A 19,132-nucleotide genomic window follows, 5' to 3' on the forward strand; every position below is an offset into this window, starting at 1 on the left:
TACATTTCAAAATGATCACCACAATATGTTTAGTTACAATCTGTTATCATACAAAGATATTACATAATTATTGACTATATTCCCCACACTATACATTTCATATCAGTGACTCGTTTATTTTGCACCTGGAAGTTTGTACCTCTTACTCTCGCTCACCTGTTTCTTTCTCCTATCTCCTCCTCTGGCAACCACCTGTTCTCTGTATCTATGACTGTTTTTGTTTTGTTAGGGTTTTTTTGGTTGTTTTTTAGATTCCACATGTAAGTGAAATCATACAATATTTGTCTCTCTCTGTCTGACTTACTTCACTTAGCATAATGCTTTATAGGTCTATCCATGTTGTTGCAAATGGTAATATTTTATTCTTTTTTATGGCTGAATAATACTGTATTGCGTGTGTGTGTGCGCACGCACATATGCCACATCTTCCTTATCCATTCATCTGTTGATGGACACTTAGATTGCTCCCATATCTTGTCTATTGTAAACAGTGCTGCAGTAATCATAGAGGTGCGGATATCTTTTTTAATTAGTGTTTTTATTTTCTTCAGATAAATATGCAGGAGTGGAATTGCTAGATCGTATGGTAGTTCTCTTTTTAATTTTTTGAGGAATCTCCATACTGTTTTCCATAGTGGGTGCACCAACTTACATTCCCACCAACAGTGCATAAGGGTTCCCTTTTTTTCCACATCCTTGCTGACACTTACTTGTTGTCTTTTTGGTAATAGCCTTTCTGACTGGTGTGAAGTGATATCTCATTGAAGTTTTGATTTGCATTTCCCTGATGATAGTGATATTGAACATTTTCACGTTCCTGTTGGCCATTTGTATACCTTTTTGGACAAATGTCTATCCAGATCCTCTGCCCATTTTTAAATTGGGTTGTTTGTTTTTTTGTTTTGTTTTTTTTTTTTGATGTTGAGTTGTATGAATTCTTTGTATATTTTGGATATTAACCCCTTATCGGATATATTGTTTGCAAATATCTCTTACCAGTCAGAAGTTGGCCTTTTCATTTTGTTGATAGTTTCCTATCAAGCTTTTTAGTTTAATGTAATACCATAATAGCTGATTTCTAATAATACTATCCTTCAGAAATGTGTTAAAAGGAGGCAGTAATTGATTTTCTCCTTGTAGGAAAGAACACCAGAGAGGGATACCATGGGGCAAACAGTCAATGAAGGTAAGATTTACTTGTCTAAAGATGATAAATATTTTTGGTTATTCATTTGGAATGAGTATCTTCTGGTAGACTGAATGTTTGAAAAAAGCCTTTTTAGAAATAAAATTATAAATAAACAAGATTATACTGTATAGCGCAGGGAAATATATACAAGATCTTGTGGTAACTCACAGTGAAAAAAAATGTGACAATGAGTATATGTATGTTCATGTATAACTGAAAAATTGTGCTCTACACTGGAATTTGACACAACATTGTAAAATGACTATAACTCAATAAAAATGTTTAAAAAATAAAATAAAATTATAGAAGGTGTTAGGTGCTTAGAATTGGAATTTTAGAACTAAATAGCTATTAAAGGTAGTCTTGTCTTCCCTTCTTAGTTTTATAAATGAGAAAGCTGAAACTCAGGGAGGTTAAGTGAACAGGTCATGTAACAATCTGTGACAGCCAAGATCAGAGTTCAAATTTTATTACTCTAATATGGGTGATTAAAAAAAATACTTCATCCTGTCTTGCTCTAGTGAGAAGTCTGCTCACTGTCCCATGAATATGCCACACTCATTTGCACACTCTGTTTTGAGTGGTATTTTCCTTCCCATAATACATTCTTCATACCTTTGCCATCCTATATCCTGTTCTTCCTTCAAGACCAAGTTCAAGTCCTGTGTCTCTTAAGACTTCTTCTCTGGCTGCATGCTGAATGTTATCCTCTGCTATTTCCATTTTTGTCAAGTGTATCAATTTAGTATAGTCTCTGTAACTAGACTGTTAGCTTCTTTAGAGCAGGAACCATGCTTTTATAATTTCACTTTCTTTCCTATTAGAAAATATTACTGTAGGACGATATAGTAAATATAAATGTGTACTTTCTTTAGTCAAATTATTTAAATAGAAAGCAGCCCATATATCCCCCTGGAGTGTTCGCATATCTTGAACAGTCACTCAGTTATAACCAGAAAGTAGATCTGTTATTAAATAGTATACCTGGTATCATTGATATATTCTTCTTTAAGAAACTTGTTACTTGACAATTGGAGCATCAATAAGGATAAAATAGCAATAAATAGAAACACATCAAGTGTGGTTAAATTCATGAGTTTATAGTGATATTTAAAAAAACAAAATAAAACTTACTGGTCATCTGTGGAGAATGCTAGGGATCCATCTCATTATTTTGAAAACTAGAAAATAAAGGAAAAGAATAAAGCATTGATTGTGACTTCCCTTTGTGATCTGTACCTCAGGGTAACTCAGTGGTTGAAGAGAGGAGATTTCTCTCTGTAGAAGTTCTCTGGCTAATAAAGACAGGATGATAAAATTAGAATACCTCCATTTTGCAACCACTAATGAACTAATGGATCTAGGCAATAGTCATCCATGGCTGCTCATATCACAACAGGAGAGAGAACCAGATGTATAAGGAACCTCCTGTGAGAAGTACACGAGATCACCAATGAAGTCATCTTCTCCCCCCAACCCCCAAGCCAAACCTGAATCTGATTAAGCTCTTCTGGATCGAAATATCAATACCAATTTAGAGAAAATATAAAGATCAGAAGATCCTAGCACCATGAGGAGGTAGTCAGCAAAATCCAGACTGGAAAACTCTGACCTGGTATCATTAGCAAAAAAATTGCTAGAGAAAGAGGGGAAGAAAAAGAGGAGGAGGAGGAGGAGCTTATAGCTCAAAAGAGATTTAAGAAATGTACCTACCATTGCTATGTATGGACTTTATTTGGGTCCCGATTGAAACAGACACACTTAAAATATTAAAGACAATTGGGAAAATAAGAACACTGACTAATTATTTGATAATAAGGAATTGTGGTTAATTTTTTCAGCATAATAGTATTATGATTAATTTTTAAATGAGTCCTTGAAGAGATACATGCTGTAATAAATGTGGATGAAATAACATCTTAGATTTGATGAAGTCTCAAGGTCCAGTGCTATTTGAGCTCCTCAGCTTGGCACAGAGAAAAACTGCCTAGTCCTTGAATTACACTGTATTGTAACTTCCTTGTTGTTTTAAATTCTCAAACGCATCCACTTTATTTCTAGGGCACATTAATTTGAACATTGTACTGATCACCCCAGCTCATTTTGGTTTGTTCATTCATTCATTTAACAAATGCATCAAGGTGTTCTGCATGCCATGTCTTGTTCTAGGCACTGAGGTTTCAGCAGTATACAAAAGAGACATAATAAAATAAATAAATCCTTGCCCTTTTGGAGCTTACATTTGAGTGGAGTGAGGCATACAGTAAACAAATAAGCAAATTATAAGTTACATAGTGTATTAGAAAGTAAAGTCTTGTGCAGAAAATGAGGATATTAATTATAAAATTAAAACTGGCTCCTATTGGAAAATAGTTTTAATTTATAGTTTTTGTAAGTGCTCTTTCAGACTGTTGCTATGGCCTTCTGGTATTGCTCACTATTTTCTTCCGTTCTTTATCTTTAAGAGTCAATGGATGTAAAGAAGGAGAATCAAGAGAAAGCTCCTCACTCAGGCACATCTTCTGTGCAGAATGGTAGGTTTTAAATTAGTTCAGTACAACATATTTTTCTTCCTCACTCAGTGTTAATATGAACTCTTTTCTTATTGCTTTTGGTATCATCTATGTACAGTAAACTGTAAATATAAAATCTGAGCAATGGCAAAGGTCAGAAAGATAGTATTTCATTTTGAAAATCTTACTTTGGTTTCACATAGGGATAAATTGGTATGGGATTAAGTAGAAACATAAACATGTATTTCAATGCAAATTTTGCTAAATTAAATATATCTAGTTATTAATTACCATGTATTACTAATTTGAAATAATTTGATTGTTAACTAAAAAAAAACTCTTAACATTAGAGTCAGTGTGAAAGTCCTTTTTTGGTGGTCAAAAAACAATTTAGTAGATTAAAGCTTAGGCATTGCAGAGGTCTAGCAGACCTATTCTAGAATCTTGGCCTCATTCTTCACTGGCCTTGTGACCTTGGGCGAATTACTCAACATTCTTATTCTCTTTTTTCTCCTCTGTAGCACAGAGGTAATACTACTTACCTTGTGGAACTATTAGAATTAAAGAAAATGAATGTAAAGCATCTGATATAATGCCTAGACTTAGAGTAAGTGTTTATTAACTCTGAGTTATTAATTCATATTTTAAGTTTCTTACTGTGAACGGCATGTGTATAGCACTGCATTAGAGACTCAGGAGATAGAATCTGACCCATTGCACCTGCTCTTAAGGAAAATGAGAAAATAAGTCATATGAACACAAAAGACTGAATTTAAAACATACTATAGCAAACTTACTGTGTTTACCAGAGATTTCCAGGCAAACCTCTTGTTTCTTATCTTTCTGTTGTGTCTGCCCTGCCAGCCGCACTCTTTTTTTTTTTTTTTAGCCGCACTCTTGAAGTAAGTAGTTTACCGTGACTTTCTGTTCCTATAGGAAGATTGCCTACAGAAGTAATCCTAATGGAATCATTCTTTTTCACGTAAAGCTGGGCCCTCAGTGCTTCCTCAGTTTTCTTTCTCATTGGCCTTATTTATTCTTTAGCTCTTCCCTCCAACCCCCAGAATCCTCCAAGTAAGTGGAGCCCATTAGGTTAGAATGTTCTTCCTTATCCCTCTGAATTCTTTTCCTTTTTTTTAAAAATAACAGTTTTATTGAGATATAATTCATATGCCATACAATCCACCCATTTAAAGTATATAGTTCTGTGGTTCTCAGTAGTATATCCACAGAGCTGTGCAGCTATCACTATTACCAATTTTAGAACATTTTCATCACCCTAAAAAGAAATCCTGTACCCAACTAGTAGTCACTCCCCATTTTCTCCCAGTGCCCCTCCCCTCCCCCAGCCTTGGGCAACCCCTTATTTTCTGTCTCTTTAGATTTTCCTCTTCTGGAAATTTCATAAAAATAAATTTTAAAAATACATATTCTTAAAGGTTGAAACTGGTAACTTTTCAAAATTCTTAGACTTTTCTGTTTGAGAAATTCTGATTTAAAAAATGAGATTACTTAATCTAATTGACAGACAACTGCAGGTATTTCTCAGGTCTTTGACCCTAACATCTCATTTTAGAAGTCAGTGAGTGACTGCTAGAAGGTAAGCTCCAAGAGAGCCAGGATTTTTGTCTGTTTAATTAACTGTTGTATCTGCAATACCTAGGACAGTGCCTGGAACATACTGATGACCTTCTATGGGAATCCAGTGATGAATAAGACAGACATGATTCCTGCCCCCTTTGAGCTTAGGATGCAGGGTAGACATTAAACAGAAGCCCAGTTACAGTTGTGATAAATGCTATGAGGTAGTGGGTGCAAATGATTCAGCTGAGAAGCTTTGAGCTCTGTATACTTTGCCCATTTTCTTTACGTAGCCTCTGAACCAAGCTTAACACTGGTGGAAGACATGGTTTTGATGTACCCTGGAGAAGATTGGGAGCCTTGTGGATTATGTTTAGTTTGCTAAAAGGTGTTTGGGCTAATGTATGGACTAGAGTAGAGTACAAGTCAAACAGGAAGGACCATGAACATATGCGGGTAACAATCTGATCACAAAGTTATATATGTACACCTGTCTCATGAAGAAACCTGTTGGTTTCCAGACCTCTTTTCTGAGAGAGATTGACCCTCCTCTCCTCCCCAGCCCCTGCCCCAGCAATCTGTCAGTGAGAATAAGGTACAGAGGCAGACAGTGACCTCAAGCTTAGCTGAGACTTTCTGACTATTTTGGCTCCTAGTCAGGAATTCCAGCTGTGGTATTGTAGATGTATCAAATCTAAGTTAGTAAAGCCTGTTGCTATGTGTGTTTCCCCTGTGTTATTGGTAGGGTCTCATCATATGGGCAGCCAAGCTGAACAGTTTTGTGGACTAAAATTTTTGCCTTACAAATAAAGAAAAACTTAAGGCTCCAATGGTTAAATGCTATATATGGTCATCAGCTAGCAGTGCAATAGAAAATAATCATATTATGGAGCACTGGTATAAAGGATTTGCTAGCTCAAGTGATAGCCCATTAAGACACAAGTGGTAATATAATATTTTAATAATTGGGTTAGGGAGATGGAGTAAGTATTTTCCAATGTCATTGAAAAAATTTACAAATGTAACTGGTTTGTGAAAGAGTCTTAATTAAGTTCTTTAAGATGTAATTGTGAAATGGTTTTGATTTCTCAGACATTATTTTCAACTTATACTCCTTTCTTCCTGGTATAGTGGCTCCTTAATGACATCCTAGTCAGATTTTCCCCCCATTAATTTTTTTTTTAATGCTCTCCAAGATCATATGGTGGTAGAGCTTCAGGTATCACCTTGGGTCTCTTGACTGTCAGGTTAGTACTTAGAAGGTCACTGAAATAACCTGTCATTTAAATTTTGGAGCCATGAATCTCCATTTTCACTTTTAATAAAGCTATCCAGTGTTCATAAGTTTAGGCACAACTATGACATTTAGTTTTATAACAACAACACAGACCATTTATTGAGTTATTTACATGTATGCTACTTCACTTAGTTCTCAAAATACCTTATACCATATGTATTACTTTCTTCATTTTATAGATGAAGGAACTGAGGCTGAAAAAGTGAAATGACTTGCTCACGGTCACATAGCTAGTAAGAGGCAGAGTCATACTGAGAGATGGCAGGTTCTACTCCAGAGCCTATGTTCTTCACATTCTTCTGCATACCTTTCAGCACTGTGGTAGTGCTTGCTTTACATTATCTAGAAGCAGAATTAAACCCAGTATTTTTTTTTAGTGGAAAAATCTCTTAAACTCATTGTTAAGTTTAAAAAAAGATGTACAATGTTATATATGACATACTTAATACTATGTATAATATGTGTACAAGCACATGTAAATTAATACTTACATGTAACAGTGGTATTATGAAGCTGGCTCACACCAGCTTGGGAGAGCCAGTTGTATACATTTCTTCCCTAACTTTGTGGTTGGTGATTTTGCCTTAGCACCTTGCAGTCATCCATGGTGTAGTTTTTACACCACAGAAATCTGCAAACACTACCAATCAGGCTTTTTGTTTGTATTGTCTGGAAAGCTGGTTGTTAAACATTTATCAGCACTGTGTGTGTGTGTGTGTGTGTGTGTGTGTGTAAGTGGAAGTGTTATATCCTTTGAACGGTATATAAGAGGCTGGTAACACAGATTCCTGTAGGGAGGAAACTGTCAAACCCAGTATTTTTATCGTGAGAAAATTAACAAGAATATAGAAAAAAACCTTCATGATTGATGAAAATTAAACTTTGTATGAATTAATAGTACTCTTAATACTGCTGTCAAGTCTTTCTCTCAGTTTCTTGGCAGTGTGACTGGTTCAGTGAATTGAAGTGTTCAAGCCAGGCAAAGTATACTGCTTTCTGACCTTCTCTTCTAGCATTAAAATGTATCGTGAAGACTAAATGAGAGAAAGGACAGCAAGAGTTTGTAGAAAATGTAGATCATTAATCCATATCAGTCATCACACTGATGATGGTTTACTGCTTTGTTCTGCCACCATATTCTTGACACCCTGGATGGAGATCTTACAGTCACTTGAGAAACAATGCTGTTTCTCAGAGTATTTCTTTCCGTAAAGCATTGCTTTATTTCTGCAGGCCACACATCTAAAAACCTTTAGATCCTTCTGAAAAACAAAGAAGCACCTTCACATTAATGGGATGAAATGGTAAAAACACATTTTGAGTAAATTTATATTAGAGACAAATGAGTAGAATTTGCTATTGCTCTGTAAAAAGTCCTTCAGTTGTTTCTAGAGTTCACATTTTTAGAATGACTCTGCTGTAGTCTTCATTACATCGAGAAGATCTGGATTGTAATTTATATCAGAGCCCTTGTTATCAGGAAGTTGTCTAATTTTTTACTTCCATGCTGGTAGTCAAATGTATATCAGGAAGTTTGAATCATTCTTTAGGAAGTTTGTTTTTGTTTTTGTTTTTGTTTTTGAGACACGGAACTAAAACCCATTTTATTCCTGAAAGGTACTATACATGTATTTAAAAACTATTTTGTACATGTTTTTTTCCCAGATGATTTCCACTGGGAAAATTACTTGAAAGAGACTGGATCTTTAAGTGCTCCTTCAGAATGTTTCAGACAGGTATGCCAAAATTCTGTAGATGTTGTGTTGTATTTACTGATGTAAACTATTAACTTGTTTGATTGTTAGGTTCTGGTAGTGTGAGGAGATAGTGGGATTGTGGTAGTGCCACTTAAGAACCAGATGGTCTCTTTGCATTCACTTGTTAAGGATTTACTTTATGTCAGGTATACTAAGCCCTTATGACTGCCTCTCTGGAGGGAAAGACGTGTAAATAATTATGGGAAGTGTGATAACAATACTGGGAGGGCTTACAGAAGAGGTGCTATCTGAGATGGTTGCAATGGGGGGGAAGGATACTCCAGGCAGAGAAACCATACAAAGCAAAGGCACATGGGTCTAAAAAAACCTGATTATTGCAGGATGGCATGGGGTGGTTGGAACACAAAGTGGTTAGAGGTGATAGTGTGGGAATGAGGTTAAGTGTGGTGGCTTTTAAACTGTATTGAGGATTTGGACTTTATGTTAAGCAGTGGTGAACTGCCATTTGGTTTATTTGAAGGAGAATGGCCTAATCAGATTCTTGTTTTAGACTGCCACTCAGGGTGCATTTTGGAGGCTGTTTTGGGGCTGCCTGGAAGTGGGCAGATGAGTAAGATCAGCAATGGGCAGCCAAGTCAAGCTGCATGTCAAGCCAAGGAGAGGGTTTGGAGATCTTTTCCTTAACCCTTGTAACTCTTTTTGTTCACATCTGCTGTGACTATTACTTAAAACATTCCTCAGGTATTCTAGTAACATAACTGACCATTTGATTTTCTTATGGTTGATGCATTTTAACAACATTTTATCTATATGTGTATATATATATATAGTCCAAGATTCCACCAGCTAATGACTTCAAAGTTGGTATGAAATTAGAAGCTCATGACCCTCGGAATGTGACTTCAATATGTATTGCCACAGTCGTTGGAATTACTGGTGCCAGGTTACGTTTAAGACTGGATGGTAGTGACAACAGAAATGATTTTTGGCGGCTTGTCGATTCTCCGGACATACAGCCTGTTGGGACATGTGAAAAGGAAGGGGACTTACTTCAGCCTCCACTGGGTAAGGATAAACAGTTTTTAAAATAACATATTCTTGCTAATGTAATATTCAGTAGAAATAATTTTAAGTGGCCTTTTAAAAATCTCTTCTCCTAGGCAATCTTGCAAGTAGATAGATGGTTAGGTGGTTACTGTGAAGAATGTATGAGAGAGGAACTTAGTACCATATGTTATAGAGTTTCACTTAAATATACATTTTGCATATGTATGCTAAAGTTTCCCTACTCCAGAATAGGACTCACCTGTCTTTAAACTTGAACTGTCAAAAGCAGGTCTACTAGATTACACATGCAGATTCAGAAACCCTTCTGGAGGAGAAGTTTGTAGCATTTGATATGAGTCACTTCCTCCCTCAATATTATCAAATGAGCCATTCAACATTTTTGGTGTAGGAATGAGCACAGCGAAAGGGTATGATTTTGCATCCAGACTCCAGTTTCAGACCTGGGAATTTCATTACACCTATAGAGGGAAGATATCATAGTGAGAGGGGTAGGAATCAATACCTTTAGGTCTTCGAAAAGGAGGGGATGAATGAAACTCTTCAGCAAAGGTTTTTTAATACAAACCTCTCAATTTTGACCAAGTTTTTAAAAGGTAAAAAGTGTGTAACCTTAATTTGGGGCAAACATTTTCTCTTTGAATACTTAGGCATACCATGGTATTCTGTGCAAAATAAGTGATTTAGTTTATTTTATTACTTCTACATTCTGAGTGAATTATAGGTATTGGTTTTTACTTTTTTGTTTTTACAATGCTGAAAATGAAAATTCTCTATTAAAAAGCAAGGTGAGAGAATGGACTTTTTTGTCTCCTACTAGTGAAAAATTCCCTGAGAACCAAAAATTGAAGATAGTAATAACTACTCTTTTAGCAGTATCTCTTTATGCTGTCCTTGCTCCAATTGTTAATTATTTCTAATTTGGTTTAAAATGTTTTAAAAAACTAATTGGAGATGTGTTACTCCAAGAAGATGGTTTAGGGTGTGTGTGTTTTCTGATTTTCCCCTTCTTTTCTTTATTCATATCATTCACATTTTTTGTTGCTTATTTTTATAATATTTCTTAAATCATACAGAATTCTGTAAGAGATATGAATGTAAATCAGGCTTACTGCCACCCTGTTTCGATTTTATTTCTCTGTTTACAATGATAGTATGTGTTTGTATTTTGTTTAAAGGAAACACAGCTATTGCTACTGTCAGCATTTCAAACATATAACCAGATTTATAATCATTCTTCTTTTCAAATTACTTTTAGATTAATATATGTATTTGACAGTGTATATGAAAATACACAATTTTTCAATCCCTGGTACCTCCAATAAATAAATAAATAAATAAGTAAATAAATAAAATAAACAGACCTGATTACCACCCCTCACATACAATTTTTGCCAATTTGCTTATTTGGCACTTTTGAACAGTTTAGTTTCCATTTTAATGTAACACACCTTAATTTTCCTTTCTAAAAGGTTTATTTAACCCTTAAAGGTTATTATTTAAAAGGTTTTTAAAAGTTTTTAACATACATGCAGAAAAGTTTACATAAGTATACGTCTTATAAATGAACACACTTGTATAACCAACACCCAAATCAAGAAATAGAACATTAGCACCCTAGAAGCCCACTCCTACTGATTCCCAGTCATAACCTCCTGCTTCCCAAAGGTGACTACTTTCCAAACTTCCTAACATCGTAGATTAGTTTTATCTATGTTTGAGTTTTTTACATGCACTTTCATCTGCTTTTAGCCTTTTAATCTGTTTGATTTTAGGCAAGTAGAGAATTAGGAAAAAATGCCAAATTAAAAAAAATCACAATACATCATGTAACATGGTAAAATGGGGGTTAAAAGAAAGGCATAAGGACCAGAGAATGATTCTTATGCACTATTGTAACCACAGTGTGGAGAATCCATGCTGTGGGTAGCTATTTATTATAGATCACTAATAATACTGATTTATTATAAAGGAGTATGGAGCAAGCCCATCCCCATCTCACTCTTTTCCTTGCAACAATTATTTTCCTAACCAGATTAAGGATGTTTTGACTTGGTACAAAAATATTGTAAGATGACTCTCTGAACTTTTTTGCATGTTTTATCCTATTGATGGATCCATTGCCAGTGTGATTCACGTGCCTCCCTATCTTAATCCATGTATCCATCAGGGATGCATGCCAGGTTGTCACCAATTCTGGAATCAAGTCAGGCAAATGTTGCATGTAACAGATTGCCCCCAGAGAGCAGTAAAACTAACAGACCCCTACCCCCGATGCATGTGCCAGATGCTGTGATATTCGCCATTAATTGATGAGGTCTCTAGAAAAGACACCTGTTGAGTCTATTTTGATAGCATGTGTTACAAAATCTAAGAAAAGATCATTTAGTGTATATAACGATTGCTAAGGTAAGAGCTGTCTTTTTTCCCAACATAATGTATGAAAAATTTCAAGCATACAGAAAAGCTGAGAGAATTTTTCAGTGAACACCCCTCATAACCTGTTACCTAGATTCTACCCATTATCATTTTACTATACTTGCTTTATCACTTATCTATCCATCTGCCCTACTATCGATTCATTAATCCATCTTATTTTTTAATGCACTTCAGGATAAGTTATTGACATCAGTGCATTTCCCCTGAATACTTTAGCATGTATATCATTAACCAGAGTTTAGTGTTTGTTTACAGTTTTTTTCTTTTGAGGTGAAACTTATATACAGTGAAATGCACCATCATAACAGTACATTTGTTGAGTTTGACAGAAAATTGTCTTTCTGAAAGGAAATGAGGCAGGGGCTCTGAAGGAAAAAAGGGACTAGAAGTCTGTTGCGGCCTTTTTACCCTGCTTATGTGGCTGTTGGTGGGGAATGGGAGCTCTCCTGTGTTCTGGCTTGGATGACTCCTAGTATTATGGTCCATTCCTAACATACATGTGTATGTTGGTGAACCCTAGCCAGTGGCTTCTTTAAAATGAGAATTTCTACCCCTACTGTAGCACTTGTCAAACAGTACAGTGGATACAAGTAGCACTGGTTGGAGGGTGCATCTGCTCCTCTTGCCCATTTCTTGAGTTCCTTGATAAGAAAGTCGTTCTCTGGAGAAGAATCATAAATGAAACATTTTTTATACCAACTTGCTATAATATCAGAGGGAGGCTTTTAAAGAAATGATATCTGCTTTATTTTATAAAATAGGATATCAGATGAATGCATCATCTTGGCCAATGTTCCTCTTGCGTACACTGAGTGCATCTGAAATGGCACCTGCAACATTCTTTAAGAAGGTAAGAAAGATATTATAAAAAGCTTCCATCAACTGGGCTGTGGCTTTATTGTTTTAATGAGGGTGCTTAAATGCTTTGTCTTCTGACATGGAAAAGCAAAAATGCCTTTTAAATTACTTGATTTGCAAGTGTATTAGTCTGCTAGGGCTGCCATAACAAAGTACCACAGACTGGGTGGCTTTAACAACTGAAATTTATTTTTTCACAGTTCTGGAGGCTAGTGTCATCAGGATTGGTTTCTGGTGAGGCCTCTCTCCTCAGCTTATAGATGGCTACTTTTTCACTGTGTCCTCACATGGCCTCTTCTCTGTGCATGGGAGAAAGGAGAGGGATCTCTGGTTTCTCTTCCTCTCCTTGTAAAGACACTAGTCCTGTGGGCTTCGGGCCCCACCCTTTTGACCTCACTTAATCTTTATTACCTCTTTAAAGGCTTTGTCTCTAAGTAGAGTCACACTGAGGGTTAGGGCTTCCCATTATGAATTTTGGGAGGATGTAATTCAGTCCATAACAGTGGTTTAAACAACAGAAATTAATTTTCTCACAGCTCTGGAGGTTAGAAGTCAAGATCAAGGTGTTAACAGGCTTGATTTCTTTTGAGACCCCTTTCCTTGGTTTATTGATAGCTGTCTTCTCTTTGGGTCTTCACGTGAGCTGTGTATCTATGTCCTAATTTCCTCCTCTTATGAGGACACCAGTCATATTGTATTAGGGCCCACTGTAATTAACATAATTACCATTTTAAAGATCCTATTTCCAAATACAATCACATTCTGAAGTACTGGGGGTTAGGACTTAAACATGAGTTTTGGTGGTGGTGGTGGTGGTGGTGGTGGGAGGGTGAGACACAATTTAGCCCACAACAGCAAGTCATAAAAAAGGCTCAATTAAATCATCCAGTAGTCAAAATGAATTAGTAACTTCTTTCTTGATCTTAGACGTGAAAGGGGTGCTCTCCTGGAAGCAAATGTTTGTTACTTTTTTTTTTTAATTGGGGGGGTAATTTTAGTTTTTGTTTTTGTTTTTAAAAACAGGTACTGGGAATTGAACCTAGGACCTTGTGCATGCTAGGCATGCACTCTGCCACTGAACTATACCCTCCCCCAGTTACTATTTTTAATTTACATTCATAAATGAAGCTTCCCCGTGGTTTGCTATGTTAATTGTCCCTTTGATATTGGAGGAAATGATGGGACCAAAAAAAAAATCACTTGAAAGTTACTTGGAGAAATTTGGTTGCATAAGTAAAAGAATGTTAAAAACAGTTGTCAGAAAGAATTTGTTATAAGGAAATACTTGTTATATAACAGAGAGGGAAAATTCCAAAAATAGCTTATGCTCTTGAGAAAATGTTGAAAGAGTACACTGTGTTAAGAAATAATGAATGAAAGCCAAGTTTTAGTTAAATTATGGGTCAAAATATTTCTTTCTCACTCTGTCCTCATTGCTTTTTCAGTCACCTAAACTTTATTACAACCATTCATAGCAGGAATTGATCATAGTTTTAAAAAACTTTTCAAGAAGATTAAAGACATAAAGATGTGAAACATCAGTTGACATGACTCCTGCATTGCAAAGAAAAATTCTTTGTAGCTTTGAGCATCATGAATGCTGAAAGTGGGCTTGTCCTACCAGCAAGGGATACAGGTGAATACATTCCCTTTAGGCACTGTGTAAACTATATGTGAGGATAGCTAATAACAAAAGAGATGTTTAGCAGTAGTCTTTATTAAATACCTATTAACTGGGCTGTGACTTTAGAAAAGCCATTGGATCTATTTTACTTAATAAATTGCTTTATCAGCTTGCCACATGTCACATACATTATATTTTTCATTTTTTTAATTATAAAAGTAATTCATCTTTGGGGAAAAAATCAAACTATACACTTAGCTAAAGTAAAAAAATCCATGTCCATTTGTCCCATCCATTCCTCCATTCTACTCTTCTCTACAAAATGTTCTTCTTGACCTTTATCTGTGCATTCAAAACCATATATGCGCTTTTGTTTCTTAAACAGAAATTAGAATATATTCTGTGATTTAGTTTTTCCCCTGAAATATATATATTTTGGAAATCTTTTCGTTTCATATATATTTTAGGTTGTATTGTGCTCCTCTGTGGTATGGATTACCATAACTGATTTAACCTCTCCCTAAGGATTGATATTTAGGTTGCCTTCATATTGTTGTTTAAACCGTCCAGAATTAGCATTCTCGTATGGAGATTTTTGTATAAGTATGAATGTGGCCATATTCTTAGAAGTAGAATTCCTGGTTCAAAGGGAATGTATGCTTTAAGTGTTGAAATATACCATTAAATTGCACCTTAATAAGGTGTTCCAAACTATGCCGCAGTATTAGTGTATAGATATGTTCACATTCCCACACCTTCACTAAAATTGAATATTATCAATCTATTAAAATTTTGTGAATCTTTTTTTGGAGGTGGGGATGGTAATGGTATCTCATTGTAATTTGCATTGAACTGATTACCAGTGAAATGGAGCTTTTAAAACGTGTTTAATGGCCTTTTATTTTTCTGTGAAGTGCCTGATTATAGCCTTTGTCTCTTTTTCAGTTGGGTTTCTTTTCTTACTCCTTGTGATTTGTGGATACCCTTTTCAGCCAACCTTGAAACTTGGCCAGGAGCCATCTTAAATCCTCACTCCTCCTTGACCCTGGCCTCTGGATAGCCAATTAATTAGGAAAGCCCACCCACTTAGCTTGCCAATTATTTCTTTGTCACATCCTTTCTTTCTAACCTTACTGTCATTCATTGCTTCTGGTACAGACTTTCCTCACGCCTGGACTGGTTCAACTAGCCTTATAACTGCCTCTTATTTTCACCCTTAAACACGACTGTTAGAAATATCTGACACAGAAGCCTTAGCACATCATTCCCTACTTAAAACTATTTTGAAGTTCCCATTTGCACTCAGGATGAAATAAAAGTTTGTTAATATGACCTTTAAGGTGCTGTGTGATTTGGTTTACAGCTGCTACTCCTTGCTATAGATTTTATGTTCTAAATTGCTCATAATAGCCTGTCGATACTATGTTCCTCTTTTTAGAGCTGGTTCTCTCTGGATAACTCCTGTTTTTCTTTTAAGATTCATTTCAGGCATTGAATCTTCAAAAATACCTTCCCTAATTTCCCCTCTTCATTCTTACACATCTGTAGCACCTTGTGCGTATGTCAGTCTTTGTAGGTGTTGGATTATTTTATTAATTTCACTGTCTCTTGCTTCCTAGACAGTGAGTTCCTTTTGAGAAGTTAACATGTTTTTGCATTCTCAGTAGTGCCTATCATAGATCCTGGTACATGTTCATTCGATGAATGAAGAAAGAATGGGGAGTACAAGAAGATGAATACATATAGAGGGAGAAGATGGATTTAGTTTTGGACATGTTGGAGTGTCTCTAGGAAGTTTGAGGAGAGATGACTAACACCAGATGTTGAGCATAAAGTATTTAGAACTTAGAAATGTTTGGCTTGGGTATATGAATTTGAGAGTTTTTAGCTTAAATGATAGTGATGGAAGCCTTGAGTATGAATGACCTAGTCCAAAGAGAATATGTAGAAGGAGAAGAGAGGAGTGTCAAGTTTAGAACCTTGAGAAATACCCACTCACCATTATGATGTGTAAGTACCAATATCAGGTACTTCATAGAGGTCAATTACAAGGAAAGCCAATTCTTGACTACTCGGTAGATAGGAAGTTCATCAGTTATGTTAGCAAGAACTGACGACCAGATAAAAAAATGTTCTCAGATAGAATCATGGGGGCAGAATATTGATAGAGTTCATTCCTGGTGGCCTCAGTTTACTCTGAAATAGGAAACTGACAGGCTGGAGGGAAGGGTTCATATGTGGATTGAAAGTCTATTATATTCCTGCACTAAAGCAGAGAGCTTACTCTCTGGCTGGGGAGAAAGTCAACAAGTTAACAAATAAAATAATAAAGGTATAATGAGGAAACAATGTATTATTAGTCTTAAGGCAAGTGATAAAGGTTTGGAATAGCTGCCGTATGGGATGGGAAAGGGGATGACCTAGGGACACATGACTGTATTTTGGAGAGTTCACTTGAGGATGAAAACTAAATATGTGTAGCACTACATGTAATAAGCATGTGGGACTTTTCTCCAGCAGTGCTCAGCAATTAAGTATAAATAGATTAAAGTGGATGGTAATACTGAACTAACGTTTGGAGATAACAGAACAAGGACAAGGGGATAAGTTGGTTTGGGGTGCTGAAAAGAAAGTGGTAACATAATGCTCTGTAATGTGGATGTGAAAGAGTGTGATAGAATGTTTGAGTGTTTGGTCCTCTTCTTTTATCAGTGGATCTGAACAGGGGACATTTTTGGTTGTCACAGCTTGGGAGGTGTTGTTCCTTATACGAGTAGAGACCAGGGACGCTACTGAACATCCTAGTGCACAGAACAAACCTTACAACAGAATGTTCTGGCCCCAAATGCCAGTAGTGCCAAGGTTGAGAAACTCTTGATCTGTATTAATTCCTTGGTGATTTCATCTAATTCCTGTCTTTAAGTACAATTTATATGCAAATGGCCTTCAAATTTGTATTTCCAATCCAGACTTTTTGCTCCCAACTCAGGTTTGTATATCCAGCCTACCTACTCAGTATCCCTGTTTGGATGTCTAATAGATATATCAGGCTGCTCCACCTGCAGCCTTTCTCATATCAGGAAGTTGCAACTATCCTTCCACTTGCTTGGGCCAAAAACCTTGGTGATTATTTCTTTCACACACCACATCCATTCCATAAGGAACTACCTGCTCTATCTTCAAAATATATTTGAAATCCAACCACTTCTTGCCATCTCAGTTTCTATTAGACTGGTACAAGCTGCCTTTATCTCTCACTAGGACTACTACAGTAACTTCTTCATTAGTCTCTTTATTTGTAACCTTATAGTCTGTAGTCAACACAGCAATCAAAGAATTCCTTTTAAAACAAAAGTGAGATTATGTCACTCCTCTGCTCAAAACCATGCAGAGGCTCTTTGTTTTATTCAGAGTAAAAGCCAGAGTCCTTACAGTGGCATCTATACCTCTACATGATACGACCACTCATTATCTCTCTGACCTGGTTTCCTACTGCCTTCCCACTTGCATACTTCATTTTAGCCACACTTGTTCTTCAAACATTTTGGACACATCTCCTGCTTTAGGGCCTTGGCCCTTGCCTGTTGTCTCTGCCTGAAATACTCTTGCTCTAGATAACTGCATGTTAATAATCACCACTTTCAGGCTTCTGCTCACATGTCACCTTCCATATGAGGCTTGTCCTGATTACCCTACTTAAAATTGCACAACTCCTCCCCTACTTTGCTCTCTGGATCTTCTTTACTCTGCTCTGATGCCTTTTTTTTTTCTATAGCACTCACCATTTGTAACGTAGAATATATTTTACTTATTTATTATGTTCCTCATCTTTCTCTTTACTAGTATGGGAGTACTGCAAGGGTGGGACTTTTGTCTATTTTGCTAGTTAATATATATCAAGAACCTTCAGTAGTATCTGGTGTAGTAGGCACTCAGTAAATATTTGTAAATGAATAAATGAATGCTATGGGACTTGAATTCTTGATGAGGTCAAAGAAGTAGTTGATTAAAAGTAAGGAAGTAGAAATTAAAAGATAGAAGTTTGTGGTCAGATGTAGACTCTGGGAATATAACTATAAACAAGGCAGTTAAAAAACTGCCTTTATGGAGCTTACCTTCTAGCTGGGGAAATGTATAGTAAACCATACTAAATACATGTATCTTATGTTTGATAGTTGTACATGCTAAGGAAAAGGGAAGGTAACATTTTTGATAAGTTGGCCAGGAAGATCTTGGTGAGAAGGTGCCATTTGAGTGAAGATATGAGAACGGGAGTGAAGGAACCTTGAGACTACAAGGGTAAAAATATGCCAGGCAGAGGGGTAATGCAGATAATGCTGAGACGAGGGAGAAATAACCTGTAAGGAGAACCATATAGTAAGTAGGTAAGCAGAGGGAGGTGAAAAGGCCATTTTTTTGCTAGCTACCTTCCAGAATAGAATCATTTTTTTTCTTAGAGTAAAAGAAAAGGTTTTGATCCCTTGTTTATTTTAGCTGTTGCTTTTGCAAATTAAATCTTTGTGTTTTAGGAAGTCATTTGAGAACTGATGATGATGTGGGAAGGGTAAGTTAGGAATTTGGGATTAACAGATACACATTACTATATATAAAATAGATAAACAACAAGTACCTACTGTATAGCACAGGGATCTATATTCAGTTTCTTGTAATAAGCTATAATGGAAAATCTGAAAAAATATATTACATATATACATATGTATATGTATGTATATGTATAACTCAGTCTCTTTGCTGTACATCTGAAACTAACATTATAAATCAACTACACGTCAATAAAAAATAAAATTAAAAAAAAAGAATTGATGAGGGGGAGGGTATAGCTCAGTG

The 19,132-nt window shown here is 36.0% G+C and overlaps 1 protein-coding gene across 1 annotated transcript in view; it reads left to right on the forward strand.

Moving 5' to 3' along the window:
• Nucleotides 1-19,132, forward strand: part of SCML2 (Scm polycomb group protein like 2) — a 91,761-nt gene that overhangs the window by 16,745 nt on the left and 55,884 nt on the right. The window contains exons 2-6 of the mRNA XM_031445805.2: nucleotides 1,141-1,186; nucleotides 3,655-3,723; nucleotides 8,246-8,316; nucleotides 9,129-9,363; nucleotides 12,564-12,652. Coding sequence (XP_031301665.1) covers nucleotides 1,165-1,186; nucleotides 3,655-3,723; nucleotides 8,246-8,316; nucleotides 9,129-9,363; nucleotides 12,564-12,652 — 486 coding nt within the window. The 5' untranslated portion in view covers nucleotides 1,141-1,164. The remainder of the gene's footprint in view (nucleotides 1-1,140; nucleotides 1,187-3,654; nucleotides 3,724-8,245; nucleotides 8,317-9,128; nucleotides 9,364-12,563; nucleotides 12,653-19,132) is intronic.

Source organism: Camelus dromedarius, chromosome X (genome assembly GCF_036321535.1).
Source record: "Camelus dromedarius isolate mCamDro1 chromosome X, mCamDro1.pat, whole genome shotgun sequence".
NCBI classification, from domain to species: domain Eukaryota; kingdom Metazoa; phylum Chordata; class Mammalia; order Artiodactyla; family Camelidae; genus Camelus; species Camelus dromedarius.